General features: G+C 46.4%; 1 protein-coding gene across 1 annotated transcript in view; it reads left to right on the top strand.

The window, feature by feature from the left end:
- The window catches only part of LOC125427740 (TNF receptor-associated factor 1-like), a 26,812-nt gene extending 20,346 nt beyond the window's left edge, over positions 1–6,466 (top strand). The window contains exons 5-8 of the mRNA XM_048487295.1: positions 37–91; positions 1,371–1,469; positions 4,023–4,142; positions 5,389–6,466. Of these exons, the coding sequence (XP_048343252.1) occupies positions 37–91; positions 1,371–1,469; positions 4,023–4,142; positions 5,389–6,069 (955 nt within the window). The 3' untranslated portion in view covers positions 6,070–6,466. The remainder of the gene's footprint in view (positions 1–36; positions 92–1,370; positions 1,470–4,022; positions 4,143–5,388) is intronic.
- Positions 6,467–20,082: the final 13,616 nt, after the last annotated feature.

Raw genomic sequence — 20,082 nt, 5'->3', positions numbered from 1 at the left:
CNACATATTAATTTTCCATTTTCCTTCCCACCACAGGGACACAGACAGGACGGTGTGTCATAATTGTAGGCAAGGACTCAGCCCTAGACAAGTGAGTAGAATTTCAGCAAACTTAAGGCCCAAATAATTTGTTATCTTAAATGCCCAATGGCCCCTGATAACTTTGTTTGATTTTCTCTTGCCTCTCCATAACATGTGGAAAGAATAATTAACCATTAGGCACCTTTCCCTCCTGGTCAAAAAATGAAGTAATATCTAGTATATTATAGTGTATTAGTGCCTGTAACGTAAGAGGTACTTAACTTGAATTACCATCAAATATACAAGTACCAATATATGTACATATATAAATATACATGGCACCAAGACACTAAATAAGAGGCATTTGACTAATATACCTGCCTTGGGTCACAGAAAATTATTATTTCCTCTTGGTCTAGTTTTGAGATACCGAATATACTCATGTATAAGTTGACCCGCATATAAGTCGAGGCACCTAATTTTACCACAGAAAACTGGGGAAACTTATTGACTTGCGTATAAGTCGAGGGTGGGAAATGCAGCAGCTACTGGTAAATTTCAAAAATAAAAATAGATACCAATAAAATTACATTAATTGAGGCATCAGTAGGTTAAATGTTTTTGAATATTTATTTCAATGAAAAACAGTAAACTAGGTCTGTAAGCCCTGATTCTCCCATTAAATCCACTCAGAAGGGGGGGGGTGATTTAGAGGGAGAATCTGGGGAAAATTTGAGGGTGCCTGTCAGGAGAGGAATGTTTATGTTAGCGGTACCAAGATTTCAGAGTATCTTTAGGAGACCCTCCTGATGATACCACCCAGGTTTGGTGAAGTTTGGTTCAGGGGGTCCAAAGTTATTGGAAACAATGGGGGATGGGAGCACCCACTTTGGGGATCCATAACTTTGTACCCACTGAACCAAACTTTACCAAACCTGGCTGGTATCATCAGGAGTGTCACCTGATGATACCCTGAAATTTTGGTGCCGCTAGCCTAAAAACTGTGCCCCCTGGTGGCCAACAAAGTAAAAACCCTAAAATATTTTTTAAAATACACCTCACTCGCGTATAAGTCGAGCGGGGGCTTTTTCTGCACAAAAAATGTGCTGAAAAATTCGACTTATATGTGAGTATATCAGGTAAATAATGTACAATAATTTGCTCTTGGTATGATTTTGGTATGATTAATATTGTCTGACCACTGAGGAAGGCCAACGGGCTGCATCGCATCTGGTCAGAGGCAAGAATAGTCCTTTTTATTTATGTAGAAGGGAAAGGATGTGGGTCAGAGTTCAAAATCATCAGCCGACAGCCTGAATAGCTCTCTCTGTCTCTCTCACCCTCCTCAGTTCCACAGTGACAAAGCTGCGGAGAACGATGTGCTCGCCATCGAAGTTGCTTGCCCCAATTTTGATTGTACCTGGTCTGGAACTCTGAAATCATATCAGGTATCTAATTTTATTTATTTATTTATTTATTTATTTATTTATTTATTTATTTATTTATTTATTTATTTATTTATTTATTTGTGGGATTTTTATACCGCCCAACCCCCGAAGGGCTCTTTGAATGAAGTTGAAGTTTCTAATGAAGTTTCTTTCTCCCCTGAGCCCAGTGGTGGGATCCAAAATTTTTAGTAACAGGTTCCCTCGCCAGCCCCCCCTCAGCAAAGGGGGCAGAGGCGTACCTAGGCAAACCTGAGCCCTGGGCAAAACCTGAGTTGGATGCCCCTCCCCATGGGCAGCCACCCCACCACGACCCCCCAAAAATTTTTTGGCACCAGGTCATTTCTAAATCATCATCACATTACAGAAAATGCCCCAACTCACAAATCTGAACACAGCAATGGTGAAACACACAGGTTCTTTGATAGAGACTGGTGAGATAAAAGGTACGAAAGGCTGAGAATCAATGAATTGCAGTCCCTGGAAGGGATGAACCCAGTTCAGGGAGTTAACATTATTAGTCGCAATTGATACGTGGAACCTTCACATTCAAAGGCAGCATGCCTCTCGGGGAGGCGAGGGCGTGGAGACGGAAAAGCGGACCCGATTAGTCACCCCCTCTCAGGGACACACAAATAATTAGTAACCCACTCTCGGGAACTGGTGAGAACCTGCTGGATCCCACCTCTGCCTGAGCCCCTGAATAACACAGCCCAGGGCTCCTGGGAGTGAGGGGGTTGAAGGCCTTTTCAGGATTCCCTTTCCCTTCCACATATTTTTCAGAGTGTTTAATAATGTACTCCCTTGTCCAAAACAAAGAGCGTGGCTTGGGAGGAAAAATAAATCACTGTGGAAGTTCAGGTTGGGCTGCCATAGGATCCCCTTGTGGAGGGGCCATGGCTGACTGGTCGAACATCTGCTTGGCGTGTCAGAGGTCCCGGGTTCAATACCCAGCATCTGCAATTGAAAGATGCAGGCAGTAGGTGATACGGAAGACCTCCGGCCTTAGAGAACCATTGCTTGTCTGATTGGACAATAAATGGTCCAATTCAGTCTAAAGCCTCTTCATGTGCTTTCCTTTGCGGCTCTTCTTTCTGTATGGAGTCTGTGATAGTTTCCCACTGGGTTGAGAGGAAGTCTCTTCCCAGGTCAAAGGTCATCAGAGAATTCAACCCACCAGTTTGCACGCTCCCGCGGGCAGGTTGTGAGCTGGAAAATCCTCGGCTGCAAACAGCTCACCAGGCGGACTTTGACAGAATCATTTTCTCGCAGTTTCAGCCCTGCATCTACAATGTTGGGGAGGGGGGAATAATACTGGCCTACCTTGCAGGGTTGTTGAAAGGGTTACTGACATAGTAGTGGAAGCCCGTTCAGCACTTGAAATGTCCCCTCTAAAAATGGATCACAATTCCCGATCGGTTTCAGAAGAATGCTGCCTGCAGGTTTTCTTTACTATCTCAATTGGTAAAAGAGAGAGACTCTCACTTTTGGAAGAGTAAAAGCTGATTTATCAAACGGGTGTTTCTATCCTACACATTTTTAACTGTTTTAAATAGCTGTTGCTTAGACATTTCTGGACTTTCCAATCCCTGTGGGCTATAATTTTTGTAACAGAAGTTGCTCACTGACTTGCTCAAATGACAGGATTTGTGAAGCCGTTATGATTAAAGTAGCGCAAGATTACTATGCGTTAGTAATGTAGTATTATCCTGACATTGGGTACAACCCATTCCTGTTGCTTTCTCCTGCTTGGCTGCTCCCCATCAAGCAGGGGTTGAGGTGGTGATAGGCACAGGGCAAAAGCTCTGACCGGTTACAAAAACAACCATCCAAAAGCTTCTTCAGTGTTCAGAGATTTATTGTTTTCTTTCAATTCTGCGCAGAAGAGGGAACTCTCCTCTGTTAGCAACAGGGAGGAGGTTCAAAGGGGCTGTTGCTTGTGTAACATAATTTATGCCCTCTTACAAACATCCCTCCTTGTCTTCTGACCATTGGCTAGATTTGGAATACGTACACATTGCCATTTGAATCTCCACTCCTCTCCAAAGCCCACCTTGCTTTCCACAATTGGGCGTGTATTCTTTATGTCATCTTGCCCCGTTCAGAGATTTTGGTTGCTATAGTACTTCACCCTTATCTGTGTTTTTCTGTACGCTTTGTCTCCTTTATCTTTCTGGTGAGAGGCCGTACCCAAATTCCACAGCATGTGTATCAGACTTTACTGAAAAGTACAGAAATCGCCCCCCCCCTTCTTCCAAGCAAAGCCTCTCTACTAATAAAATTACAGTTCTTTGTTTAACTAACAGCATCTTACTGATCTTTTATAAATTACCTGTAATATACTTTATATGATTAAATATATGGCTTAAAACATTATAAACTATATGTTCATAGTGGTGGACCAGACCCAATCCAGATCTGTCCTTAGCGCACTGGCTGGCAACCCATCAGCTAAGGGGAAACAGCTGTCATGGGTGGACAGGAATCCAGAAAGTGATTTCTCTCAACTCCACAATCCCTTCAGCCCCCTTGATTTTCTGTCTTGTTCTGACACAGGAGCACGTTTGCCCTTCTGCGGCTCAGTGTGGATCTGCAAAGGAATCTGCCTTGGTTCTCAGGGATCAAGAGGTTGTTAAAGAAAAGAAAGTCGCCTGGAGTAACAAAAACACGAGCGTGGTAAGTTGTTGAGCAGGCCGAGGAACTCAGGATGTAGATGCAGATTTATCAAGGCAGTTGTTGGACGAAAGTAGATGTTAGACTCCATGAACATTAATTTTTAGTGGGGTGTTGTGTGGTTTCCGGGCTGCATGGCCGTGTTCTAGTAGCATTTTCGCCTAACGTTTTGCCTGCATCTGAGGCTGGCATCTCTGAAGATGCCAGCCACAGATGCAGGCGAAATGTCAGGAGAGAATGCTACTAGAACTCGGCCATACAGCCTGGAAAGCACACAACACCCCAGTGATTCCCGCCGTGGAAGCGTTCGACAACACATTAATTTTTAGGGTTGTGGAGGGTCAGCAACCATGGAGTTCCTGGCAATTCCTAGAGCTACCCGAAAGTGACGAAGGGTTGCTGTAGGAATCGCTGCAGACTCCATGGTAAGGACTTACTGCAAGTAGATGAGGTCTTAAAAATAACTGGACTTGGGGGAGGTAGAGGATAATAACCAGCCCTATTGCCAGCCCTATTCATTTGTGACTTTATTCTCCAACTTGAAAAAAAGTGAATTACTCAGTTTCTGTATATTAGTCAATTCCAAGGGCTAGAATTTGGGGGGGGAGGGGGGGGGGAATGGGGCCAGGCTCTTCTGTTGCTCGGAGAAGAGCAGCAAGTCTGACCTGGAAGCTTTTCATGGGGTTTAGACCTTGCAGTGTAATCTTCTCTGCCTGGCTTTGCTGGCCATCCTCTACCTCCCTCTTGTGGCCGAAATTGTGCAGTGCTCACAGACTGACTCTCCGCTTGATAATCCTTTGAGCTCCAAGAAAAGAGAGCTTGAGTTCTTAAACCAGACACAAATCCTGATGTCACCCAGTGGTGGGATCCAAAAATGTTAGTAGGTTCCCATGGTGGTGGGATTCAAACTGTGACGTAGCGCCAATTGGGCTGGGTGGGGCACGGCCGGGCATTCCTGGGCGGGGCTGTGGCAAGGACGCAGCCGCTGCGCCGGTCCTTGGGCGGGAAACGAATGCACTCAGGCGCAGGCTGCCACGCACGCCGGTGCACCTCCTGCTAGACTGCTTCAAGTTCTGTGCGCTACTGCTGAGAGGAGGGGCGTAACTAAGGCAAAAATCACATGGCAAAATCACCAATGAGTAACCCCCTCTCGGCACACACAAATAATTAGTAACCTACTCTCGGGAACCTGTGAGAACCTGCTGGATCCCACCTCTGATGTCACCTCTCTAATTTTCCCCATCCTCAGGACAACTCTTCCTTGAACACAGAAGCTGTCCTATTGCGTGTGGAGTCCCTGGAGCTGATGGTGGTTTCTCTGAGGCGGCAGCTGAACAGCCAGGTGGCCACCGTGAAGTCTCTCCAGCGCTGCTGTTCCCAGTATGAGAAGATCATGAAAACCTCTCAGGAAATGCTCGAGAACTCCTGCAGAGCCAAAGAGCCCGTTGCCACGTCGTCGGAGTTGATCAGCACCGACGGGACTCTGGTGTGGAAAGTGGAGAACTTCTCCAAGCTCCTGAGGAACGCCACTTGTGGGAAGAAGCGGTCCGTCTACTCCCCGGTCTTTGCCACCCACGCTTTTGGATACCGCCTCTGTGTCCGCATGTACCCTGATGGAGATGGCATTGGCAAGGGCAGCCACCTTTCGCTCTTCCTCGCCTTAGCCCAGGGTCCCTATGATGACGTCCTGCCGTGGCCCTTCCAGCAAAAGGTCACCTTCTTCCTCCTGGATCCTACACAAAAGAAGTCACCTCTGAAGGAGACCTTCCTTCCAGATCCCCACAGCACTTCCTTCCACCAGCCGCACGAGAGGCTCAACGTCGCCAGTGGGAGCCCCCTCTTTGCCACAAAAGCCCAGATCCCCGGCTACCTCAAGGATGATGTGCTCTATCTCAAGGTTGTGGTGGATTTGGCAGGGATGAACGTTTGAGGCCAAAAATTGATGAGGGAGGATGTCCTTGGACCAGTATCTTTCCAAAACTCTTCAAATTCCCTTCTGTTTATCCCCTCAATAGTGTCCACTACAATTGCTACCTCTCGGAAGACTCTAAAGTCTGCACAGCCACCTTTGTTCTGTGATTTATGCAATATCAGCCCAATATGCACTGAGGTAAACTTTCTGAGCCTCACAAAATGGCCGTCGCCCTTATGACTACTGACACATTTGTGAAAATCTGCTTCTGTAAAATGCACAGTCCCCGGTGGCAGGTTTGAGTAGATTTGTCATGCTTAAAGGGTTTGTTGTATACTGTGGTATAGTGGTTAGAGCAGTGGTTCCCAAACTTATTTGGCCTACCGCCCACTTTCTAGAAAAAATATTACTTAGCGCCCCCTGGAAATTAAATTTTTTAAAAATTTTAATAGCAATTAAACAGAAAGATATATGTATTAATGTTTCTACCTGTGGCCATCACCGCCCCCCTGGATCGCTGCAGCACCCACCAGGGGGCGGGGGTGCCCACTTTGGGAATCACTGGGTTAGAGTGTCAGGCTAGGATTTTGGAGACCCGGGTTCAAAACCCGCACTCAACCATGAAAGTCATTTGGTGACCTTTTCCAGACTTAACCTACCTCACAGGGTTGTTGTGACAGTGGAACCTCAGTGTGCCACCCTGAGCTCCTTGGAAACAGAGCAGGATTAAAATGTAAACAGACAAGGGAGCTTTGGTGTTTGAGAACAGGGATGCCCCAGGAGGTAGGATAGGAGCTACATTCCACATTCATCTTAGTAAACTGGTCAGATGTTCGAATGTGGGCCTCAAGCGGCGCATAACACACACCCCTCCCACATTCTCTCCCATTTTGGCATCATAGTACTTCTGAACAGTGGTGGAATCCAAAAATTTTAGTAACAGGTTCCCATGGTGGTGGGATTCAAACAGTGGCGTAGCGCCAATGGGGCTGGGCAGGGCATGACGAGGGTGTGGCCAGGCATTCCGGGGGCGGGGCTATGGCAAGAACGCAGCCGCTGCGCCGGTCCTTAGGCGGGAAACGAATGTACGCAGGCGCAGGCTGCAACACACGCCAGTGCACCTCCTGCTAGACTGCTTCCAGTTCTGCGCGCTACTGCTGAGAGGAGGGGCGTAACTAAGGCAAAAATCACGTGGCAAAATCACCCATTAGTAACCCCCTCTCGGCACACACAAATAATTAGTAACCTACTCTCGGGAACCTGTGAGAACCTGCTGGATCCCACCTCTGCTTCTGAACTGCAGCCGATTGATGTTGTGTGCACAGCGTTGAAATGGGAAGAATCATTTCAGAAAAAAGATCTGACATCTTTTCCCAATAATATAGCAATAGGAAAGGGTTAATTTTTTTCTATTGGCATCTCCATGTGAGGCATTCCTCTATTTGTGTGTGTGTGTGTGTGTGTTCACAAGTGTGATTTAATGCCATTGGATATACACATTTAAATTATGCTGATGGGTGTGTGTTTTCTTGTTGCTCCGCGGCAGGATACAGCGTGATTAATTTTTAAAAAAATTACATTCTGATTGTGTGTGCCTGCATGGCAGGGGGTTGGACTTGATGGCCTTTGGGGTCTCTTCCAACTCTATGATTCTAATTTATTAATCATGTGTACTGCACTTTAAAAAAAAATGCGCCGGGCTTTGCAATCCTGATCACTCAGGCGACGCTTTCTACCTCACAATTTTATTTATTAAAATCCACATAGGTATTTATTATGCAGTAATAGTACAATTATTATTATGATGCAAATTACAACATTAAAATTATTTATATGATTGACTGTCTGATGCTGGTTATTAGGAGAGGGGATTCAACTGTATGTCCAGCATAAGCATAAGCATTTTTATTGTCATTGTGCACGCACAACGAAAATTTACAGCAGCATTCCTCGATGCACACCATTTCAGACTCATACCCCATCCTCACTTTCCCCTTCCTCCACCCATCCCTACACAGCCCCAAACACATCAACATGAAGCCACGGAGTTAAGGATAGCCACAGCTCTAGAGTAGAAGCTGTCTCTAAGCCCCTTTGTCCTAGTTTTGATAGACCTGTATCGTCTGCCGGATGGTAACAGTTCAAAAAGAGAGTGTGCTGGATGAGACGGGTCTCTCAGAATATTTTGGCCTTTCTTTAGGCTTCGGGAATTATAGAGTTCTTCCAAGGCGGGGAGAGGGCAGCCGATAATCCTCTGGGCAGTAGCGATCACCCTTTGGAGCAGGGCGCTGCACTGGAAACAGTGTTATCCTTCCTGGTCTGTGATAGTGCTGGGGGGGGGGGGGGGAAATGCCATCAAGTCACAACTTTACGGCAACCCAGAAGGGTTTTCAGGGCCAGGTGTTGTTCAGAGGTGTTTTGCCATTTCCTTCCTCTGCATGGCCACCCTAGACGTCCTTGGTGGCCTCCTGTCCCAGCACTACACCCTTCTAGACCAGGGGCAGGGAACCTTTAACACTCAAAGAGCCATTTGGACCCGTTTTCCATGGGAAAAGAAAACACTTGGAGCCGCAAATAATTTTTGACATTTAAAATAAAGATAACACTGTATATATATTGGGGTTTTTTTACCTTTTACTCCGCTCATTCTGAGAAGCGCATGGATTCGTCCGCCCTGCTGCCTGCAGGGCGGGCAAGAATGGGGCCAGCGGCTCGGCCTCGCCGGCTGCCGAGAAAGTGCCCCGCTCCAACGGGGCAGGCGAGAGGGGAAGCCTGCGGCGGTGTGGGCAGTTGGTGCGCCCGCCCTGCTGCCTGCAGGGCGGGCAAGGATGGGGCCAGCGGCTCTGCTTGTGGAGCTGCAGTGCAAGGGCAGAAGAGCTGCATGCGGCTCTCGAGCCGCAGGTTCCCTACCCCTGTTCTACACAAAAATAACTAAAGAATTGTAACTTCATCCACCACGTGCTGGACCCTCTTTGTTTTAGAATGCTCCGCTTGGGTTCCAAAAATCCTTAAGGTTCTTCCCTGCACCGCTGCATAAGAACTGGCTCTCCAGGACAGAGGCCCCTTCCGCCCACGCAAAAAAATGCGTTTTCAAACCACTTTCACAACTGTTTGCAAGCGGGTTTTGCCATTCCGCACAGCTTCAAAGAGCACTGAAAGCAGTTTGAAAGGGCATTATTCTGCATGTGCGGAAGGAGCCAGAGATTCTGGCCGGATGCTACACTCTGGGCTCAGTACCTTCGGTTGAAAGGATTGCTAACCTTTGAGCAACCGGCCCCACTTTCATTATGGTTGAGCCGCCTGGAGGTTGGCAATTCTAGCACTTGCCCAGCACCCCACTGCTCACAGGGGCTCTTCCACTGAGCCATATCTACTCTCCTAAAGAGTATTAAAACACTGCCGTAATCGAAGCACTGGATGTTTTGAAAGTCTGGATCGTTCTGTTTCCCATGCCCAGCAAAATCACACTGTGAAACTTTGAGCCAGAATGGGCCACTTTTGACTGGAGGCCAGGGGAAAGAGGGGAAGCTATTGGCATCACCTACGTGTTGACATCACTTATGGTATATGCAGAAATGCTGGTATCGCACTGGGGGGACGCTCTAACACTTGCATAAAAAACCCTCTATGGTTTGTGACAGTAAACAGTGTGTGTCAAGGATCCAAGCCCTGTCTGTCTCCTGTCCATGAGTTCTTTTTTTAAACCAACACACAAAACAATATTCAAAAAATATATTAAATATATTATATATTATATTAAATATTATATATATGTGTGTGTTTATATATATGTGTGTTTATATATATATATGTGTGTGTGTGTGTGTTTATATATATATATGTGTGTGTGTGTGTGTATGTGTGTGTGCGTGTATATGTGTGTGTTTATATGTGTGTGTTTATATATATATGTATATACAAACACATGTATGTATGTGTGTATATGTGTGTATATGTATGTATGTATGTATGTGTGTGTGTGTGTGTATGTATGTATGCATGTATACACACACACACACACACACACACATATACACACATACATACATGTGTTTGTATATACATATATATATAAACACACACATATAAACACACACATATAAACGCAAACACACACACACACACACACACATATATATATATATATATAATATTTAATATATTAAAACAAACTAAATGAAAAGCAATCCAAGGCAGGCATAATACAACAGCATATGGTGCAGCAGATTAATGGAAAAGGTAAAAAATAAAATACATCAACAATTGTCCAGTCTTTATCATCTGCGTGGTGGCGTATTAGTGTAGCCTGAAGAGCAAAGTCCTCGAATAACTCCAATAAAGTCAAGTCAGTACAGACTGATAACCAAAAGCCAAAAGACACAGGACAGGATCCAGATCAGAATAAGAATGAATTCTTGATGGTAACATAAGGTAAAGTTATAAAGAAATGGCTCTCACATCAGGTAATTTAACTAATGCCTATCAGGATCTGAATTAGTCAGACCACACCAGAATCCTATTATCTTTTTATTCCCAAAACTTGAGAGATGACTTCACCAGGTGGGAATCATGGCCAATTAAGAGGGTCTATGGTGGATGAGGCCATATCAGCCTACGAACTGTGAATGCCGTTCTCCTTGACAAACACCAGCTGGGAGCACTAGGCCTGCACAACGGCCAATTAACCTCTGAAATGCCATAGAGGCCAATATTCAAAAATGGCTTCAGTAAGGCTAAGTACATTTTAAAGCAGTGGTTCTCAACCTGAGGGTGGGGACCCCTTTGGGGGGTCGAACGACCCTTTCACAGGGGTCGCCTAAGACTCTCTGCATCAGTGTTCTCCATCTGTAAAATGGATAAATGTTAGGGTCGGGGGTCACCACAACACAAGGAGCTGTATTAAAGGGTTGCGGCATTAGGAAGGTTGAGAACCACTGTTTTAAAGTAAAAAAAGTATATGCAACTTCTTGACAGAGTGCCTCTGCAACCATCAGGACACTGAACTGATTAAAAGTAACAAAAGCCTTTATTTAGGAACAAACAAGCAGAACAGAAAAGAAGAGGGAGACCAATCCATCCAGGCAGCTAAGAAAGAGAGAGAGTCCTAGCAGAAAAGACAAAGAGCAGAATTCTGCAGACGGATCAGGAAGAGTCCCTTTAGAAAGAAGGAAACTCCTCCTTTGGTCTGGTCTAGCTAGATCTTGCTGACCAATACATCAGGGATCCCCTACCTTTTTGAGTCACTGGGCACCTTTGGAATCCTGGCACGGCATGGCAGACGCAGCCACAAAATGCCTGCCACAGGAGGCAGAGCCAGCCACAAAGCCGCTGCCACAGCTTACCTGCAGACACAGCAAAGATCCTTGTGTTGTGGCAGCAGCTGCTGCTGTAAAAGCAATGTTTTTAAAACTCAGCACAACCAATCAAATGTCCAATGGTCCATCAGAAGCCTTTCTGGGCAAAAACCCCCCACCCGCTTTCTATGGGCAACATGGAAGAGCTCTCCCCAAAATTCTCTTTTAATAAGGTCTTCATCTTTCATTTTGATATGCGTCTCTTGAATGCATGCAATGTCACAGCTTTGTTTATACAAAAAATGAAAAAGTGTACTACGTTACTGTGGTATATTTAGTCCATTAATATTATTCACAAAAATTTTCATTCATAATTTTTAAGTCATATATATATATATACTTGCTTATAATATCATCTCCCTTATAATTTATAATTCTTCATAATTCTACTATTTGTTGGTAGGTCTCTGCCCAGCCTCTCATTGGTCAGTGCCACAAGCACGGGCCTAAAAAGAACAAGGATTTCAACAGCAGCCCAATTTGCGGCTCTGATCCCAGAGATCTGCAGACGACATTTCTGATGGAAGAGCCCAACTACGTCAAAACTCAGAGCGAGACATTCACAAAGAGCAAGAATGCGAGAGTCTATTTGCATCACCGGAAACGTGCAACTTAGCATGACTGATCATTGACATGTGGGTTCATGATTCCCCCCCCCCCAAATGAATTAATGACCCTGGAACTGCCCTATGGCTAACAGCCTTGCTCAGGTCTGTTGGAACAGGCAACGTCTGGGGTACAAAGAACACGAGAAGAAGACCCTGTAGTTAGATAGGAGACTGAAGCCAGCACCTTCTCTCCTGTTAGGTGTCATGCCTTGTCTGTCTCAAGGTTTCTGCTCTTAGGGCGACATTCTGGTTCTTCTCGGAAGTTCAACGCTTTAAGGGCACTTTCGCACATGCGGAATAATGCACTTTCAATGCACTTTGCAGCTGGATTTTACTGGGTGGAATAGCAAAATCCACTTGCAAACAATTGTGAAAGTGGATTGAAAGTGCATTATTCGGCATGTGCGAATGTGCTCTCTCTCTCTCTCTCTCTCTCTCTCTCTCTCAGCTAATGATGTGGTCAGGATTCTACGGCTCTTTACACATGCAGTACTCACCAGTGGTGGGATCCAAAAATTTTAGTAACAGGTTCCCATGGTGGTGGGATTCAAACTGTGGCGTAGCGCCAATGGGGCTGGGCAGGGCACGGGGCGTGGCCGGGCATTCTGGGGCGGGGCATTCCTGGGCGGGGCTGTGACAAGGACGCAGCCGCTGCGCCGGTCCTTGGGCGGGAAACGAATGCACGCAGGCGCAGGCTGCCACGCACGCTGGTGCACCTCCTGCTAGACTGCTTCAAGTTCTGCGCGCTACTGCTGAGAGGAGGGGCGGAATCATGGTGCAAAATCACCAATGAGTAACCCCCTCTCGGCACACACAAATAATTAGTAACCTACTCTCGGGAACCTGTGAGAACCTGCTGGATCCCACCTCTGGTACTCACCCCATGGCCATCAGCTTTGTGGCCATCAGTGTGTATGCAGTCTTGTGGGTCTAGTGTTATTTTACTAGACCACATAAATTTCATGTAGATTTCATCAGTCTATTGCTCCAGTGATAGATGGGCCGTATTAAAAATTTTAAACAGAAAGCTTTTTGCACTGAATTGCCGCTCTGAAGAGCGATAGGAATTGCTGTTGGGTGGGCAGGGGAAGGCAGGGAGGAGCGAGAAAATCCAATGCAAGCCCAAATCTCTCCTTGCTTTCTCTGTGGAGTGAGAAGAACCTTTTCAGAGGTTTCGGAAACTGTGCAGATTCTCTGATCTGAGGCATTGTGAGTTTGGGAGAGCAAAAAAACATGTGTGTTTCAAAGAATCCAACCTGAAGAGAAAGCATGCTCAATGCGAAGCAGCCCCAGTCTAGTGCAAAGTGACATTTCAGATTAGCACTGATGAAGGATGATCAAGTTTGCAAACCAATTTCTTTCCATCCACCTACCTCCCACCTGGTATTTCAGCAGAGAATATTAAAAAGGCAGGAGGCTGGTGTCCTAGTAGATCCAATAATGTAATTCCATCCACACAATGGAGAATAGAACTTCTCTGAGACATGGTATGCCGTGGTATGGCCACTGGAGGGCAGCAGTGCCAAAATGCAGAATGCTGCTTTTTTTAAGGCTATGTTTTAAGGCTAACCTGGGCCCCTTCCACACATGCAGAATAATGCACTTTCAATCCATTTTCAATGCACTTTGAAACTAGATTTTTCTGTGCGGAATAGCTAAATCCACTTTCAAACAATTGTGAAAGCTGATTGAATGTGCATTATTCTGCATGTGCGGAAGGGGCCTTGTCATATCTCAAAAGCTAAGCTGGGTCAGTTTAGTAATTGGATGGGAGACCACCGAAGAATACCAGGGTTGTTGCGCAGAAACAGCTAGTGGCAAAACCACCTCTGAAGGTCTCTTGCGTTGAAAACCTCAAGGGTTTGCCACATGTTGGTTGGAACTTGACTAAGGTGACCAGATTTTCACCTTTGTAACGCGGGACATGTGCGCACGTGCACGCGCAGCCGCAGAAGCGCACTGCCTTTTGCGGCGCTCCCTGGTTTCCCACCCTGTCACAGGGCGGGAAACAGGGAAGCGCCCCAGAAGGCAGTGCGGCAGCCTCCTGCACTGCCGCACTGCCTTCTGGGGTGCTCCCGTTTCCAGGAGGGTGGGAAACTGGGGCGGGAAACCGGGGAGCGCCCCAAAAAACAGTGCACTCCTGCGGCCGCGTGCGTGGGAGGCTGCCACACTGCCTTCTGTGACAGGGCGGAAAGGGGGAGCGCCCCAGAAAGCAGTGCGGCAGCCTTAAAAAATTGGGAGAATTAAAAAACCCCGCGGGACGCGGGACAAACTGCTCAAAAGCGTGACTGTCCCACCAAAAGCGAGACGTCTGGTCACCTTAAACTTGACGGCACTCAACACCCACGGTATTTTAAGGAAAGAATCATGTAAACCGTTTTCTGGACCGTCGAAGGCTTTCACAGCCGGATTCAACTGGTTGTGGTGGGTTTTCCGGGCTGTGTGGCCGTGGTCTGGTAGATCTACCATTTTCTGGACCATTTCTGGCAAATCAGACTCCCAGCAAAAGCTATCATGATTTCATTTCCGTAAATGGAATAGCTGTTTTCCGCTGATGATGTGTGTTCATGAGTGTGCAGTATTTCTAATTAGAGTTCTTTCACAGTGTGTAACAGACTTCCCTCTGTGATACACCTCTGAAGATGCCAGCCACAGATGCAGGCGAAACGTTAGGAACAAGTTCCACCAAACCACGGCCACACAGCCCGGAAGACCCACCGCAACCAGTTGAATCCAGCCGTGAAAGCCTCCGACAATACATAGAGTTCTTTAGTTTCCTTGAAGTTTCTGTTAGGTATGTGTGTTCAGATACTTCTTGTCTAAATATGTACCGAAAAATACCATTTCAGTATTTTGGAGTATATGCAGGTCTCCACAGCAGTAGTTGGGATTCTTAGGGATGCCTGTATAAATATTTGGGAATACTGTCATCAACGTTGAAAGGATCTCAGACCTGTTTCAGTCCTATTTAACAGGTTTCCCAGACATCAGGAGAGGTGCAGGGAGAGAGGTTCCTCCCATGGCTCCAGGATGGTGGCTTCTGGCCAGCATAAGTCTCACCTGGCTTGGGGAAGGTTCCTGTTGGCCAATGTCAACCAGGTGCAGAGCCAGGTAGAATTGTGGGTCTGGCTGATTCCTTCCCCCTTCCCTCCCTCCTTTGTAGAAGTGATAGCGGAGTCAGAAATGAATTATTCCATTTCTGATCTTGCTGTTTAATTATGTTTTATTTCTTTATAAGTTAGATAGGAACAAGGTGTATTAGGTAGAATGTAGGAATTAAAGTTGTATTCTGTATTAGTATCTGTATGGAACCTCCTTTGCCCAAGGCAGGAATCCACCCCTGCTCCACCTGGGCACGACCCTTTCATTTGCAAAAACCATGAATGGACGTTTGACAAAAGGGACCTCAGAAGAAGCGCCTCCATCTGCCTTAATCCGACCAGCAGGCAGATAAGGGTGCCGTCGTCGTTAGGTTTCGCTTCCTGGCCCCAAGCACCCAAAGGACTCTTTTGTGTTTTTCCTGCCTGTGCCTAGGTCATCGCCTCGCCCTGCTTCCTCTGCGAAATTCAAGAAGGGACTGCCCTCTGGACTCTAATTGGTCCTATGTATTTGTAGATGTATGATTGGTTCCCATGTATTTGTGAATGAATGATTGTAGGTTGTCCTGTACTCCCCCGGACTCCCGGGCGGGAGAAAAGTGTATTTAAGTTGTTGTAAAGCTGCTAGGCAGCGCAGTTGCTGTGGTGTGGAGGTGCTGACACGTAGGTCAGCATCTCAATAAACTCATTTTTATTTTCACTATTCTCGCTGCGTTGGGTCCCGTTTCTGTTCCTCTGCGCTGCTGAGAGCTGGCTGATCTGGGAGAATAAAAGTTACCCAGGCAGCGCGGTAACAGAAGGAAAGCCAATCTTGATCCTCTTTGATCTGAGTTTGCAAATGGCTTAACAGTCCAGGTGCTCAGGAGCAGCAGCAGCAGCAGAAGGCCATTGCTTTCACATGCCGTTTGCAAAAGCTGGACCCAACCTCATTTTTAGAAGATGTACATCCCTAGCTCTAACCTGCTTCCCCCAAATGCTAAAGGACCCCCAACCCAAGCAGAACAACACACTTTTCCTTATCGCATCAAATAATAACAACAAAAAGTTAAAGCCAATTGCCACAAGGTGTCTACCGAAGAGTTTTATTGTGAGTTTCTCATGACTCAGTAGGAAGCGAGTCAACTTGGCATGGCACATTCATGTTCTTTATATACTACTGTGAAGAAGAAGAAGAAGAAGAAGAAGAAGAAGAAGAAGAAGAAGAAGAAGAAGAAGAAGAAGAAGAAGAAGAAGAAGAAGAAGAAGAAGAAGAAGAAGAAGAAGAAGAAGAGGAGGAGTAGGAGGAGTAGGAGGAGTAGGAGGAGTAGGAGTTTGGATTTATATCCCCCCTTTCTCTCCTGTAGGAGACTCAAAGGGGCTCTCCTTGCCCTTCCCCCCTCACAACAAACACCCTGTGAGGTAGATGGGGCTGAGAGAGCTCCGTAGAGCTGTGACTAGCCCAAGGTCACCCAGCTAGCCTGTGCGGGAGTGCACAGGCTAATCTGAATTCCCCAGATAGGCCTCCACAGCTCAGGCAGCAGAGCGGAGAATCAAACCCGGTTCCTCCAGATTAGATACACGAGCTCTTAACCCAGGGGTAGGGAACCTTTAACACTCAAAGAGCCATTTGGACCCATTTTCCTTGGGAAAAGAAAACACTTGGAGCCGGAAGGAGGAGGAGGAGGAGGAGGAGGAGGAGGAGGAGGAGGAGGAGGAGAAGGAGGAGGAGGAGGAGAGGAGGAGGAGGAGGAGGAGGAGGAGGCGTTTGGATTTATATCCCCCCTTTCTCTCCTGTAGGGGCTTACAATCTCCTTGCCCTTCCCTCCCCTCACAACAAACACCCTGTGAGGTAGGTGGGGCTGAGAGACCTCCGAGAAGCTGTGACTAGCCCAAGGTCACCCAGCTGGCATGTGTGGGAGTGTACAGGCTAATCTGAATTCCCCAGATAAGCCTCCACAGCTCAGGCGGCAGAGCTGGGAATCAAACCCAGTTCCTCCAGATTAGATACATGAGCTCTTAACCTCGTCACCAACTTTGGTTCAAACTGGAAATAAACCCTTTTTGTTACCGAAACGGCATCTTCGTTATTCAAGCCAACCCATCCTTTGGGGAGCCTGGAGCCTGCTTGCTAATGCAGCCCATCCCCAGCAGGTGGCGCAAAATGTCCGGCAGTTAGGTGACTCCACAGCTGTCACTCAAGGCATTTCCACAGGGCAGTTTGATACTGTGGGGAAGCGGGGTTCTTTTTCCGGCTTCCCCGTGGCTTAATGGACCTCCCGGGGGTTTCCCCAGCTTTTCTCCAGTCTTTCTCAAACATAGGTTTGCCAGCCTCCAGGTGCTGACTGGATATTATCTCCTGCAATTAGAACTGACCTCCAGCTGACAGAGATAAATTCGGCTGGGGAAAATGGCCACTTTGGGAGTTCTCCAGTTCACCTGTAGAAAATGGCTACTTTGGACTGTATAGCATTATACCCCTTTTGAAGCCCACACTTTCTCCAACCCTGCCTTTCTCAGGTTCCCAAAATCTCAATTTCAATAAGCCTTTATTGGCATACAGAACATACAATATACATCCCTAGCTCTAACCTGCCTTCGTCTAGATAGGCTTTTAGACAGTGCTGGGGTGGAGTCAGCAGTTGTGGTCCACATTGGCACCAACGACATTGGGAAATGTAGCCGGGAGGTTCTGGAAGCTAAATTTAGGCTGCTAGGAAACAGGTTGAAGTCCAGGACCTCCAAGGTGGAATTCTCAGAAATGCTACCCGTTCCACGCGCAGGGCGAGCTAGGCAAGCGGAGATACAGGGTCTCAATGCATGGATGAGAAGGTGGTGTAAGGCAGAGGGTTTCAGATTTGTCAGGAACTGGGGAACCTTTTGGGACAAGGCAGGCCTGTACAAACGGGACGGGCTTCATCTGAACCAAAGAGGAACCAGGCTGCTGGCGCTCAACATTAAAAAGGTGGCAGAACAGCTTTTAAACTGATCACTGGGGGAAAGGCGACAGGAGCTGAGATGACTTCGGTTCGGAATACAGTATCAATGGGGATGCAGACAGAGAGGGAGGTTTTTCTAAATCAACCACATGTGACAAGGGATAGTGTCTGCAAAAGACTTGAGGGTAAAGCACATAAATCCCAGGTTAAGGACAGAGACAGGGTATACAGGTTTCTCTATGCTAATAGTAGAAGCATTCGACCTAAAATGGGGAGCTAGAGTACAGAGTTTTGAAGGAGGACTTTGATACAGTGGGCATTACAGAGACATGGTGGAATGAGGAGAACCAGTGGGATGCTGTTATACCAGGCTACAGGCTCTATAGGAAGGATAGGACAGGGCGCATTGGGGGTGGAGTTGCCCTTTACATCAAAGAGAGCATAGTATCACATAAAATAGACAATGCAAGGGGAGCTGGTTCCCCTACAGAATCACTGTGGATATCAATACCAGGTGTGAAGGACAGTCTAATATTAGGAATATATTATCGTCCCCCTGACCAAAGTGCACAAGAGGATTCTGAGATGGAAAAAGAAATTAGAGAGGCCAACAAAAACGAAAATGAAGTGGTAATGGGTGATTTTAACTATCCCCATATAAACTGGAAAAATGCATGTTCAGGTCATAGTAAGGAGAGAGCATTCCTGGATATGCTAAATGACTGTGGCTTAGAGCAGATGGTTGTGGAACCAACCAGGGGAGAGGTGATCCTAGATCTAATTCTATGTGGGACCCAGGACCTGATGCAGGAAGTCAGTGTTGTTGAGCCGATAGGGAACAGCGACCACAATGCTGTCAGATTCAGTATCTCAGCATGCGAACAAGTGGCAACTACTAATGTAGTTACATTCGCCTTCAGAAAGGGAAATTTCTCAAAGATGAGGGGGATAGTGCGCAGGAAGCTGAAAGGGAAAATCAAGAGAGTCAAAACTGTCCAGGATGCTTGGAGGTTATTTAAAAACACAGTAATAAAAGCTCAGCTGGAATGTGTTCCACAGGTTAGAAAAGGCAGCACCCAGTCCAAAAGAAAGCCACCATGGTTAACAAGAGAGGTTGAGGAAATTATCAGAAAAAAGAAAATGTCTTTTAGAAAATGGAAGTCCAGTTTGACTGATGAAGAATATGAGAGGGAACACAAATGGTGGCAAAAGAGAAGCAAGTTAGCTGTAAGGGAGGCAAAAAGGATTATGAGAAACGCATGGCTGCGAACATCAAGACCAGCAACAAACAGTTCTTCAAGTACATCAAAAGCAGGAAGCCAGCAAGGGAAGCAGTAGGCCCGTTAGATGACAAAGGAACAAAGGGTGTGCTAAAAGATGGCAGGGAGATTGCAGAGAAGCTGAATGAATTCTTTGCATCTGTCTTCACCCAAGAGGAGGTGAGGAACATTCCTGCACCTGAACCAAGCTTCTTAGGAGGCGAATCCGAGGAACTAGCGAAGATAGTGGTAGACAAGGAAGAAGTTCTGGCAGCCATTGATAAACTAAATGTTACCATATCCCCTGGCCCAGATTGCATTCACCCAAGAGTTCTTAAAGAGCTCAAGCATGAAATTGCTGATCTTCTCACTTTAATATGCAACTTATCCCTGAAATCAGGCTCCATCCCTGAAGACTGGAAGATTGCCAATGTCACACCAACCTTTAAGAAAGGATCTAGGTGGGACCCGGGAAATTACAGGCCAGTCAGTTTGAAATCTGTTCCTGGTAAATTAGTAGAATCTATCATTAAAGATAAAATTATAAAACATGTAGAAAAGCAAGACCTGCTGAGAAAGAGTCAGCATGGCTTTTGCAGAGGCAAATCCTGTCTTACAAACTTACTAGAGTTCTTTGAGGGTGTAAACAGGCATGTGGACAGGGGTGAACCGGTGGACATTGTCTACTTGGATTTCCAAAAGGCTTTTGACAAAGTTCCTCACCAGAGACTGTTGAGAAAACTCAGCAATGAAGGAATAAGAGGGGAAGTCCTCCTATGGATTAAAAACTGGTTGAG

This window comes from Sphaerodactylus townsendi, linkage group LG03, assembly GCF_021028975.2.
Source record: "Sphaerodactylus townsendi isolate TG3544 linkage group LG03, MPM_Stown_v2.3, whole genome shotgun sequence".
Taxonomy (NCBI): Eukaryota; Metazoa; Chordata; class Lepidosauria; order Squamata; family Sphaerodactylidae; genus Sphaerodactylus; species Sphaerodactylus townsendi.
Note: the sequence above shows the minus strand (reverse complement) of the source record. Positions and strands in the feature narration are given on the sequence as shown.